The sequence below is a fragment of the Dasypus novemcinctus genome, chromosome 6 (genome assembly GCF_030445035.2).
Source record: "Dasypus novemcinctus isolate mDasNov1 chromosome 6, mDasNov1.1.hap2, whole genome shotgun sequence".
NCBI lineage: Eukaryota > Metazoa > Chordata > Mammalia > Cingulata > Dasypodidae > Dasypus > Dasypus novemcinctus.
In genome coordinates, this window is record NC_080678.1 from 19,988,594 (window position 1) to 20,000,980 (window position 12,387).

General features: G+C 34.4%; 1 protein-coding gene across 2 annotated transcripts in view; it reads left to right on the plus strand.

Annotated features, from left to right (window-relative positions):
* The window catches only part of RAB11FIP2 (RAB11 family interacting protein 2), a 46,622-nt gene extending 39,929 nt beyond the window's left edge, over window positions 1–6,693 (plus strand). The window contains exon 6 of one of the 2 annotated variants that reach the window (XM_058298301.2): window positions 3,951–6,693. In XM_058298301.2, the coding sequence (XP_058154284.1) occupies window positions 3,951–4,058 (108 nt within the window). In that variant the 3' untranslated portion in view covers window positions 4,059–6,693. Of the gene's footprint in view, window positions 1–131; window positions 3,536–3,950 lie in introns of those variants that run through there. The other variant, XM_004471536.4, reaches the window with a different exon arrangement.
* Window positions 6,694–12,387: the final 5,694 nt, after the last annotated feature.

Below are 12,387 nucleotides of genomic sequence, written 5' to 3' on the forward strand. Positions count from 1 at the left end.
ACATGTGTTTTGGAACATTTTTTAAAAAACTGGTTGCCTCTAAGGTTGGAATACCAATTTCTTAATTTGAAAATATGTGTGAACTTGACACAAACAAATCATCATTACTATTATTATGGTTTGTTTTACAGAAGCTGCTTCAAATCACTCTTGACTATGTGAAGCTTGGTTTCAAAGTGAGCTGCATATATTATTCCAGCATCAAATTTTTTGCTTTTTCCCAAAAGTAATGACCCAAATTTTTTTTTAAAGAATGACATATTTTAGGAAATTATATTAACTTCACAAAGCATGAAATTCTTTGAATTTTTTTATCTTAACATTTTGAGTTTTGTTTAAGCTATAAGCAGAAAATAAGATATGCAATTTGTTTATATATAGAGATTCTGTATGCCTTTATATCACTAGCAGAGAAAACATTAACAAATTATATCTGAAGACAGTTCTGAGGTGATAGAAAAGTACCCTCACATTGTCTGATAACAGTTTGGTGATTGCCTGATGTCTGATAACTCAATGCAACGGGCAGATTCTAGGAATGAAGAATTAGGTTTCAAGTTACATAAATAATAGAGCAGATGGTTTGCTTTGGGTCTTGAACCAAAATAAGAGATACAAAAAGAGTGAGGTTTTAGATATTTACTAGCATGACACTACATTACTCTACATCTATTAAGAACTGATTTATTATGAAATTATATCTTTTTTTTTTTTTTTAAAGTCCACTCTCCTAAAATTTGGTTACTTCCATGGATATCTTTATATATTTGTACAAAATTATTGTCTGAAGTTCAAAGTGAAAAACAATGGTATGAAAACCATGTAGTGCTTATTTTTCAACCTTAAAAACCTAAAGTATAATACACTGAGAGTTACCTATATCTTTCTAAATTTAAAATGAAAAATTCATCTGTAACTGGAGGCTTGCATATTCTCCAAATCTTTTAGCAAACTGCAGGTTTTTTAACATTTATGTCTATTAAAATTTCACCAAAAGTAAAATAAAAAGCAGATATAACAGTTTTGCTCATTTTAGTATTTTGCATCAGATAATACTGACCAAGCTTTTAAGTGTACGCCAAAGTCTCTTATTATTTATATTTTCTGAGTTTCTTTAGTTTTCCTATGGGAACATGCAATTTTTAAATTCTGAAAATTTTCCCAAATAAAAAAATAAATTTCTAAAATTAAGAAATGGAGCAGGAAAAACAGCACTTACCAGTTTTTTCCCTACACATATATAGTTCCTTAATAAATCTCAAAAAATCTAGTATAGAATTTTGTTTCCCCATTTGAGATTTTGGTAATTAGTATTTTTTAACATAATGTCATTTTAACATTAATTAAATATTACAAAAATTCTTAGCATTTGTTTTTTCTGTAACTATAATTGACACTTTAAAAATACAAACTCCGTGTGTTTTCAGTATTATGACAAATATCTGCAGATATTTTAATACGCTTTGACCAAATTTTTCTTTATAGATGAACCAAGATGTCAGTTTTGTATTGTGGGGGTATGTTTTACATAAATAGAGCTCATTAAAAAGTATGATTCAAGTATTGCTATTATTTTTATGAGGAAATTCATTTTTAGGGAGAGATTCTTTGCCTACATAAAAACTGTTAAGTATTAGACTTATTGATAGTGACTGATTCATTTATAACTGAATCAATATTTTTATCTTTAAATCTAAGACAAGTATTATATTGAAAACTGAATGTACATTTATCACTGCCTGAAAGTTTTCTGTTCCAAGGTTAATGAATTTTCACTCATGACTTAGAGTAGAACTTATTATGTATTTTGAGTATCAGTCAATATAATAAACTAAAAACAAAAAGTGAAAATGAGTTCTTAACAGATCAGTATTTCCTGTGTTTCAGTAGAAGTGTAAAGGAGTTGTTTTAATTTCTAGCATTGTGGAATAAAAGATCATCTTAGTTTATTTTTCCAAAATGTAACTTTAAGTATTTTAATGGTATATTTTGTTAGCTTAGAAATGGAAATAAAATATATGTACTCATTAAATAATTCACAGGAAAGATTTAGGAAAAGGTTTTGCTTCTGCTTCTATGTATTAAAAAATGCGTGCTTAAAAACATTTCACCAACAGAAAGATTTTTAAAAATCACAAAATTGATATCTCACATTTATCTTAAGCTAACATATTTATGTTACATAGTTAAAATATTTCTGATGTTATTTTATAATCAGTATTGTTATGACCAGTTACCCTCCCAGTTCTAAAATTCGGCTTTGAACATATTGAATATACTGTCCTCCCACTTTTGCTTCAGGTTTCATTTATTGAATATCAGGGTCACATCTTAGAACTGTATATAAAATAATGTATAATCCATTCATGAAAAATGTTTAAGTATTGCTTTTTGCTGCTGTATTCTGCATTGAGCCCAGTTTTGTCATCTACTCATGAATGTAGTATTATCCATAGTTATTCATAACTACATTTATTGCTTTTGGTGGTAAGTCAATATTTTGTTGTAATTTTCCAGCTGTAAGAATGTTGCCTTGTATTTAAAAGGGTTTCATCAATGGAAACCTAAGTAAAATTAAGCTCATTAGTGACAAACTTCCTTTCCTCACATCCTTCCTTCACCAATAGCCCCACCCACACAATCCCCTTCCAACTACCCCCCCAAAAAAGAATAAGGGTGCTTATTCTTTAACAAGGAGACTCTTATAGGAAATAAAAATTGCTGTCTTTAATATATCTACACTAATTATAACACTAGAACTTTAATTTTCCTGTGTAGCTTTTTAGAAAAAATAACTTGGGTTTGTAAATGAAGCTGAAACTTTCTGATGTTCTTGTACTCATACGTCTTGGAGATATGGTAGGTGCCTCTGTGTAAGTGAAGTATAAAGCATGCGCATCACTCCATCTCTTTGAAGTAGGAGGTAAAGCATCATGGTGCTGCTGGTTCAGGAAGGTAGATGTAAGGGTCTGTGAGCAACACATTGAAAGCCCCCATTTTCACAGATTTATAACTTTAATAATCCAGGTGCCATCATTAGAAGTATTTAATATGCAATAGATAGCACCTTAACTAATTAATCTGCATATGACGAGTTCTCTGATGTATTGAATAAGAAGTGTAGAAGCTCTTCAAGCATTAAACTAGAGTTGACATTTTATTTAATTTATATTCTATGTCAAAAAAATCTCTTACAATGGAATTGAAGTCTGTAATAAATGATACATTTGGGCCTATTAATCTTTGAAGCTTCCAGATGGTTTGTATTTTGAGGTACAAAACAATGCTGCAGATATTGAAATGTATATATTTAGCAGGTATTTGAAAGATGTAAACATTATTTATAATGAAGAGTATTCTACTTAATAAGTAAATGCTCTAGAAACTTGCATACATTTTGGAAGTACAAACTCAATGTAAGCATTGCATAATGTGACAGTTGTATAATTTATGTAATCTGATGCATGAATCAGAATTTTTATATAGTATACAATGATTATTGATTATTATAGTTGATTAAAGGATTTAATCTTAATTCAGTTGTCACAATTTCTTATTGCTGATAAAACAGTGTTAATGTAGTATATCAGTACATGAGTCCTTGTCTTTTAATAAACACTTAGGCTGCCTGTTATTTGATGTATTGCAGCAACTATTCTGTAACACCCACACACACTTGTTTCACTTTGAAAATAGGTCTGAAAAGTCATTTAGAGAGTAGTTTCTAAATGCCTTCTAGTCAATGTTCTTTCAACAAATCTGTGAATGTCCTCCCTGTATAAGGTACTTGGCTTAGGAGTTGGGAATAAAGTAGTGAGGAAACCAGGCTTCCTCTCATGGGGATGGAGCTTGCGAATTGGTAGAAAATAACATCTGAGTATTTATGTGTAGACTAAAACCTATGCCTTATTTATGTATTTATGTACTATTTCATTTATTCCTCACTTCAGCCCTGTAAGGTAAGGATTGAACACGCTTTCAGAGGAAATTTAAGACAACTAATGAAGAACCATTTGTGGACCTCAAGAAAGAATAGAGTAGGAGTGGCAAACCCGTAGCATTTGCCAACACTTACTCATTGATCACATCAAGACTTCTCAACACAGCAGTTCAAGTACACAGCTGTCTGTCTGAGACGTTGAGTTCAAGTGCTGGTCTAAGGGTGTTTTGACCACATGTACATGTGTGTATTTGCACCCTGGCTGTGTCTTTGGCAGTTGTGCAATTCTAGATTATGAGATGCCATCTGTATGTGTTCTTGGACAGAAATCATACACATTTGGAGCAAGAGGTTTCTCTGCAGGCCAGAACACCTTCTTGTCCTCTAGTTTCCTTTAGATGGGAGGGTCCTGTTACCCTATCCCTCCCCTTCCTCCAATTTTTCTCCCCCTGATCATCCTTTCTACCTCTCCCAGCACACGTGTATTTTTCCTTAGTCTAATGAGACAAAGATAAAAGGAGTAATTTAGAAATGGAGAGCTATTATTATTCTGTTAAAGTGGCCTCTTTTCACATAGGTTTTATTGCATTGCAATGCCATTCTCAAAAATGATTCTTTAATGTTTCAAAGTAATGGGCTTGTGACCTGGATGCCCAACATTTTACATTTTCCCCTAAATGATTTGCATGACTATACAAATGTCATACTTTCACATTTTTTGTGATGATATAGGGTTAACACCTTTAAGCAATATTATTATGTATCTCTAATTAAATGAAGGGAGTGCTTGATTTCATTGTTTACTCCTCATATCCCAACATATGACTTTCAAGTTTTTAATGGTCTCCATCGTTTATTAGACATACTGAAAAGCTGGAATTTATGCTTGGAAGCTGAAATCAAATTTCTCTATCAGAGGTTTTCAATTATGTGTGTAATCTCAAATAATAGGCTATGGTTCTGTTTGTTACTGATGAGAAGTAAAATGTGCAAGTGATTTATTTTTCATTATAAAGTGGAATGGAGTAAAGAGTATGACAATTATAATGCTACTCACCAGTTATGCTATATTGAATGACAGAAATGTGTGTTAGAGTGAGACTATAGATTATTTGCAGTTCTTGGCAAACTTTCTTAATTATACTGGAATCATTAACATGGACTGTAAATTCAGACATTTACAGAGCCAAGCAGCTAAGGTGAATAGTAGTAAGGCAGGCTGGGTGTAGAAAACAGTGGTGATCTGGAGAGCACATTTTCTTCCCTAAAAGGGGGCAGCAGCTGCTTAGCTCCAGCTCAGTGTTGCCAAATGGGAATGACTGCAAAGCCCAGAGTTACTAAACTTGATCTTTCTAGGGAAACTGGGAATATAATTTTTTTTGTTTTTTTTTCATAGCTGCTATTCTTCCTTTTAGTACATTTATATTTATATTTTGTAAAACAAAAAGTCTTATATATGCAATATCCCCCATATTGTGTTTTACACGAGGTTTTACTATCTCATACAGTCCCATGTTAGTTTTTAGCTTTCCTTCTAGTAATATACATGACCTTAAACTTCCCCTTTCAACCACTGTCATACCCTTATAATAGTACTGCTAGTTACAAACACCATGGTATGCTTCCACCATTTCTATACATTTCCAAAGATTTATAAGCAACTTTTTTTTTTAACCAATTGAGAACATAGTTTTTTATGTGCACTCTGATTACTACATGTTGGCAACTAATTCCACATTTTTCCAGCAATGCAGGCCAGTCTGAAGGCCTCCAGGTAAAAATGTCTTCCTTAGTAGGTCATTATTTCTGATGTGCCATCAATAAAAATAATGTTAAAAATAATTCGGATTATGTTTTTTTAGCTTTCCCTACATGGGGGAGAGTATAAACTACAATGTAAACTATAATCCATGCAGTGCAGCAGTGCTCCAAAATGTATTCACCAAATGCAATGAATGTGCCTCAATGATGAAAGAGGTTGATGATGTGGGAGGAGTGGGAGAGTTGGGGTGTGGGGTATATGGTAACCTCTTATATTTTCTAATGTAACATTTTTTGTGATCTATGTGTTTTTTTTTTTAAAAAGACAAAAAATTTTAAATAAAAATTCAGACTTAAAAAAAAACAAAAACTTTCCCTACGAATGATTTTGTGTTTAATAAAAAACTGGGCTGGCTGAGGAGCATGTGGCGTACATGTGATATGTCAGACTGAATCACAGCTCAAGACTTTCTCCAGCATGCTTGTTGCTGAGCCTAACTGTCTGATTACAGTATAGGTAGCCTGACTTACAGTCCGAAGGCCGCTGCTTTCATGTGTAGAGCATTTTAGAATGTTATCTCAGGATCTTCTATAAACCCTTTCTTAGGTAGCTGTGACTTTCCAATATCTTATTTTTGATGCTCTTGCTTTTGGTAAAAATTGTATAAAAACCATTAATGTCCCAAAGATCTCCCAAAGACCAGCTTGGCATGTAATATTGCTTCATGTTAAGGCCAAATCACAAGTGATGTATGATAATTTCCAGTAATTTAAAGTAAATGTGCATTTGTATTTTATTTTTAAGGTACAGAATACATAATTTGATTAAAATATAGTGGCCATTAATTCAATAGTTTGTTTGCTTTTCTTCATCAGCCATGTAAAATTTTACCATACCTTTTTATTTCAGCCAGAAAAGGAAAAATGGATTGTTCTCAGTGGTTCCCAAAGTGTTGTCCCCAGACAAACAATGTTAGCCTCATATAGATACATTTAAGAAATGCAGGGAAACAGACTTTGCCCAGTGGTTAGGGCGTCCGTCTACCACATGGGAGGGCCACGGTTCAAACCCCGGGCCTCCTTGACCTGTGTTGAGCTAGCCCATGCGCAGTGCTGATGTGCAAGGAATGCCCTGCCACGCAGGGGTGTCCCCCGCGTAGGGGAGCCCCATGTGCAAGGAGTGCTCGCCGTAAGGAGAGCCGCTCAGCGCGAAAGAAAGTGCAGCCTGCCCAGGAATGGCGCCGCCCACACTTCTTGTGCCGCTGACCACAGCAGAAGCGGACAAAGAAACAAGACCCAGCAAATAGACACAGAGAACAGACAACCGGGGGGGGGGGGGGGGGGTTAAATAAATAAATCTTTAAAAAAAAAAAATGCAAATTCTCAGACCCTATCCTAGACCTACCAAATCAGAAACTCTGAGGGTAGGACCCAGAAATGATTCTGCAAACCTTCCAGGTGATTCTTATACCCACTTAAATTCTCTCCTTTTATTATTTTAATGTAGTTTAGAGAATGCTTTCCCTGGCTCTCTCTAATTTTCCTTGCCAGTTTCCAATTTAATTTCTGAATCTGGTTTTTTTTTTTAGTTTAATGAAATTATTTGTATTTTGAAGACACTGTATCCAAGTATGATGAAGCTTCATATAATTAGAATGATTGTGATATGTTGAATAATGCATTATGCTTGTAGATACATTGTAAGTATTATTGAGTCATTGGTGTGATGTGCTTTCTTTGTGTGATAAAATTTGGTATTGTGATTGAGAAGAAAAATACATATGACCTTAATGTAAAACTGCCAGGAGTTCTATTTGGTCTGACTGGTTTGGCTTTGCCACATTTGGTTAAGGAGAACATCTTTCTCAGACTCACAGTATCCTTTGAGTTAAAAGATACTGGCATACAAAAGGAAATATTAAATCTAGCCTTATATGAAATTTGGTAGAATAAAGTTTTGAATATGTGTTTGAAATTGTGTATTGGACTTTAATACAACAAATGAAGCAGACTTGTGACTTTAGGTGAGAAGTTTTACTTAACGGCCACTTTGTAAATTTGCTATGGTTATTATTCATTTAGTCAGATAATGTATTGGTTTATAAAAAGCTTACATTCATCTCACAGTCAAAAGTGGGTCAGGTTCTTACTTTGATTTGCGTTGAGACCTTTGGCTAGGTAGCAGCAACTTAGGGGATCTGGAATGAAATATGAAAGTCTTGTTAGGTCTTACATCAAAGATCAGAACACCAAATGATATGGAAAAGGTCATTACCTATTAGGTTAAATGATATAATTCAAAATAAGGGTAGTGTGAGAGAGAACATCCAAAAGGAGAATATTTTTTTCTCAATGAGATAAAGCCTGAAACATTTATACATTAATAATATGAAATGGGTTCAGAGATATCTGAACACTGACAAAAGTTGTTTGGATGTTTTTGGGTTTTTTTAAAATCATGCATACCCTCGATGAAAATGTCAATGCCAGACATTAGTCTGTCATAGAAACCTAATGTTAGGGAGCTAGCAAAAACAGTTTATTGCCACAGTTAATTGAGAATCCTCACTTTGAACCTGTAGTTTAACCTCTTTCAGCAAAGTTTTGCTAAAGATAGTTTAAAGAGTAACTAAATTGGCTTATGAGTTTCATTTCCTTTAGGGGGAAAATGGCAGGAATACCTTAGGAATTGGCTGGAGAAAGGAAGTAGGAGGCCAGGCTCACTGGCAACTGAATTGTCAGCCTTGGATTTATTTAGGTTATACCCTGTGAGACCGTACTGGACAAATACCTCTCTAATAAATAACATTTATCATAAATAATTTTGACTGATCTAATAGTATCATTTAATGTTTTTATCTTTACCTTTATTAAAGATTTTAAAAAAATTAACGCACTGTTGTTGAACATCTTTTGTGATTTATAAGCTATAAAATATTTTAATCCTTGACTCATTTGTTTACCAAGTTAGTCACTTAATGCTATATTATATGTAGCACTTGAGACCATCTGTTGAGAATATTTGAATAATATGCGTGCTATCAAGATATGTACAGCAAATAAATCACAAAACATAAAATATTCAGGAAGAGTTTGTGATGAAGACAATCCATGTATTTTAATTTTAAAAATAAATACAGGGTCTGAAAACTAGCAGTAAATCTTTCCAAAAATGAAGCTTTTATTATGGGCATATTGCTGTGCTGAGATGACATTAAGATGTCATTTTGACTTTAAGTGAGAATATTTAAATAAAATATTGGAATGAATGCTAATTAGAATTTTGCTTATTGGAACTCTTAATTATTTCATCAGTGTGAGAAGATATTGCAGAGTAATTGCAGCAGTTGCATGGGAACAGTGAGTAATGAGTATGCTTTGTGAGGCAGATCCAGGAGGGGTCTACTAGGGGACTAGGGGACAACTTAGGTGTCCTGGAGTCATCCCTGGAGGCAGTGGCTTGGGGGAGCACCAGGTTCAATTTTTGGTAGTATTGGACACACAGCGCTGTGTGTAGTGCCCCACCACTGAATCCTAGGCCTTGAAGGATACTCTAATTCTGTTGGCAGCTGAGACTGTTTACTTCTTTCCTCTGAATTGGTGGCAGATTGATACCATGTGTGGTCCTCTAACTATGTCTTCCTGCTCCCAGAGCAAGGGACCTTGTGAAAGATTGAAAACTGAGGTTTCTTGGTTCACTCAACTGCCTGGAGGCTCCTGGATTCTTCGATCCACCTATCTTTTAGCTGTGAGTGACCCTAAGGAGCCTCACCTACTCCTGATAGACATGTTATTTCAGGGTTGCACCACTCAATGCACTGTAAACTATATGTCTGTCGTAATGCCTTGTCCAAGAATGTGCCAAAGTGGTATACAGCTGGGGCAAAATCTGATTCCTACTAGGACAAGGGAATGTCTGACCCATTGTAAGTCTTACTCCTGGTAAACGCTCTTTAATTGTGCCTTCCCTAAGGAAGCACTGTGTTTGATTCTTATACCAGAACCCCTTTGGAATTAAAGTTTCCTATTTTTTTAGTGCCTGTTTCTTATTGGTCTCACAATATTTAAGTGAGAGTTTGAGTTGTCCCTCAAGCTCCCAAAGCACATTGCCTTGTCAAAAGCCATAAGACCACAACAGTGTACCACATCTTCATTTCTGATTGACTAGTCCCTATACATCACTATATGGTGATATTGGCATATTATTCCAACCTTTTGTCCCATCCTTGCTCTTTCATCATTATTGCAGGCTCCATAATTGTTTATTGTTATCCACCTAAAAGAATTTAGGACTCTCCTTTCTCTTGATTCCCACAGGTTAGTCAGTCATTGTATGAATGCCTTTCAATTGACTTTAAACGGAGCTCTTCCTTCTTGTTGAATGAATCAGGTATGGTGAACAAGATTCACCTGAGTTAGTCTTCATTTTTGTTTGGCATTCTCTTGTAACTATAAATGAATTTCAGTATGCATCTCTAATTGATAAATTTATTCCTATGTTTATTTTCATATCCGTATTTCTCTATATTGACTCCATCAATTATTTATTTCATCATTATGAATTGTATATATTTTGGTAAACCACCTCAAATCTTTTGTGGGATGGGGCATCATGTGGATAAATTTTTCATCTGGCATTTCTTCCAGTCCTGCTTTTTCCAGTGCAAGCAGAGTGCCCCATCTGATCTCTGCTGACCTCCAGCAAACTCTAACGTTGCACATTAATTTTTCTGTGTCTAATAGCGATTTTAAAAATATATACTAAGAACTCCTGGGAAAGGGTTTGAGCCTCTGTGGTCATGGTAGCAATGACATTGACCCCTAGCACAGTGCCTGGATAATTGGAACTCTGTAAATATTTTTAGAATGGGTGGTCAAATTTTTTTTATTTAGACCCATAGGATCATTATGAAAACCTTTTATAGAGAGTGGTGTTATCTCTAAGGGAAACCCCTTTGAAATGAATAAAAATAAGCTTTTTTTAAAATCAGGCAGTAGGAGTTGAATCTAGAGGAAAAAGGATTACCACAAAAACATTGCCAGAGTAAACTGGAACCAGGCAGAAATAAATGTTTTTCTCAAATTATTGGCAGCTACTAAAATTTTATAAGCAAGATTCCTTTGTTTTAGTGAGGGCTTGTCATATTCTACTGTAGATACCTGTTTACTTGTCTATGTGCCCTTCTCATCTGTATGCATATTGAACATAAATTATCTGCTCACCTTTTCTTCCCCACTGTGTACAGAGGACATGTCACATTCCAGGTCCTCAATAAAGGCATGTTAGAGAAAGAAAGGAGGGGAGGAAGGAGTTTAGTGGCTGGTTCTTTGAAATAAGGTGTTTTTCCTGTTTGTTGCATGTGATTTGGATGGCAGCATGCTGAGATTTTAATTATCTGCACTTTCAAATATTACAACATAATTCTAATACAATTTCTATGGTCCTTGATGCAGGGAGGAGCTCCCATTTTCATTTGACTTATATTTGTAATTAATCAGAAAGAAAGAAATCTTGAGTGGCCCCTAATTGAAACAGGCTGTTCATTGATCTCCTTTGTTTGTTTAGGGGTCTTACAGAAACTTAGATACAAAAAAGTTTTTCCGTTTATATCACAATGCAAAAATAAATCATTTTGATGAGAACATTGAGCAAGATAGGCTTTATTGATCGAAGTGCTTTATTTAATATACATATCTTCCACTGAAAAGCCAGAAAGGATGAGTCCAGGATGAAACCTCAGCCCAGGAAGGGAGCTTTCGTCTTGAATGCTGATTGACCCATCAGCAGTTGCTGCTATTTTGTAGAGGTTGGTGAGCCTCATTTAGGCTCTCCCCTCCACTCACCCATCCCATCCAATATATTCCATTCATCCTTTCTTCTACTCAGCAACTATGTACTTGCTATGTGCACAGCACTATTCTAAACACTAATGATACAGAGTTGAACGAGATGGACCAAGGAAAGTAGTGTCACGTTTAGTTAGTAGTGTCACTAAGAGCTGATGAAGTCCATGTTTCTTCTTCCATTTTTGAAGGGAAGCATTTTAATCTTTTAAGGCCTACGCAAGCTAAAGTAACATTAAGAACTATTGAGTTAATCAGAACTCAGCTCATAGAACTTGAGTGTTATCTTCTTGTGAGAATGGAACTTCATGTCATTCAAGCAGTGCCGATTCAAGGCAATGAGTTAATGATAGATGCACCCCATAGCATAAAGAACTGATTTTGAGCTCACATGGAATTCATTCATGATTTTATTAGTTAACCTGTGAGTTTAATTTTGAACAAATGTTGTTGAAACCTGGTAGATGTTTCCAAGTCAAGCTTGAAAAAAATATATTCCCAATATAGGACAATTTTTGAATTAAAAGTAATGATACAATTGGACTACTGTGATTCTTTTCTGTACTACAGAGAACTCACTATCATTCTCCACTTGGAATTGCAACAATATCATTTAGAAATGAAAGAGGAATGAAAATGCGTTGTAAGAAACACACCATCAACATCCATGGCCCATGGGTTTGTTCATTTGTAGAAAAATAAGTACCAAATAGCTGTGTGGATTAAGAGTTATATATAAAAGGAATTTTTTTTTCATTAGCTTCTAAACTAAAAAAATTGTATCCCTATTATCTAATGTCTAATTTGGCCATTTTATTGAAAATAAACTTAAGAAGATGAAA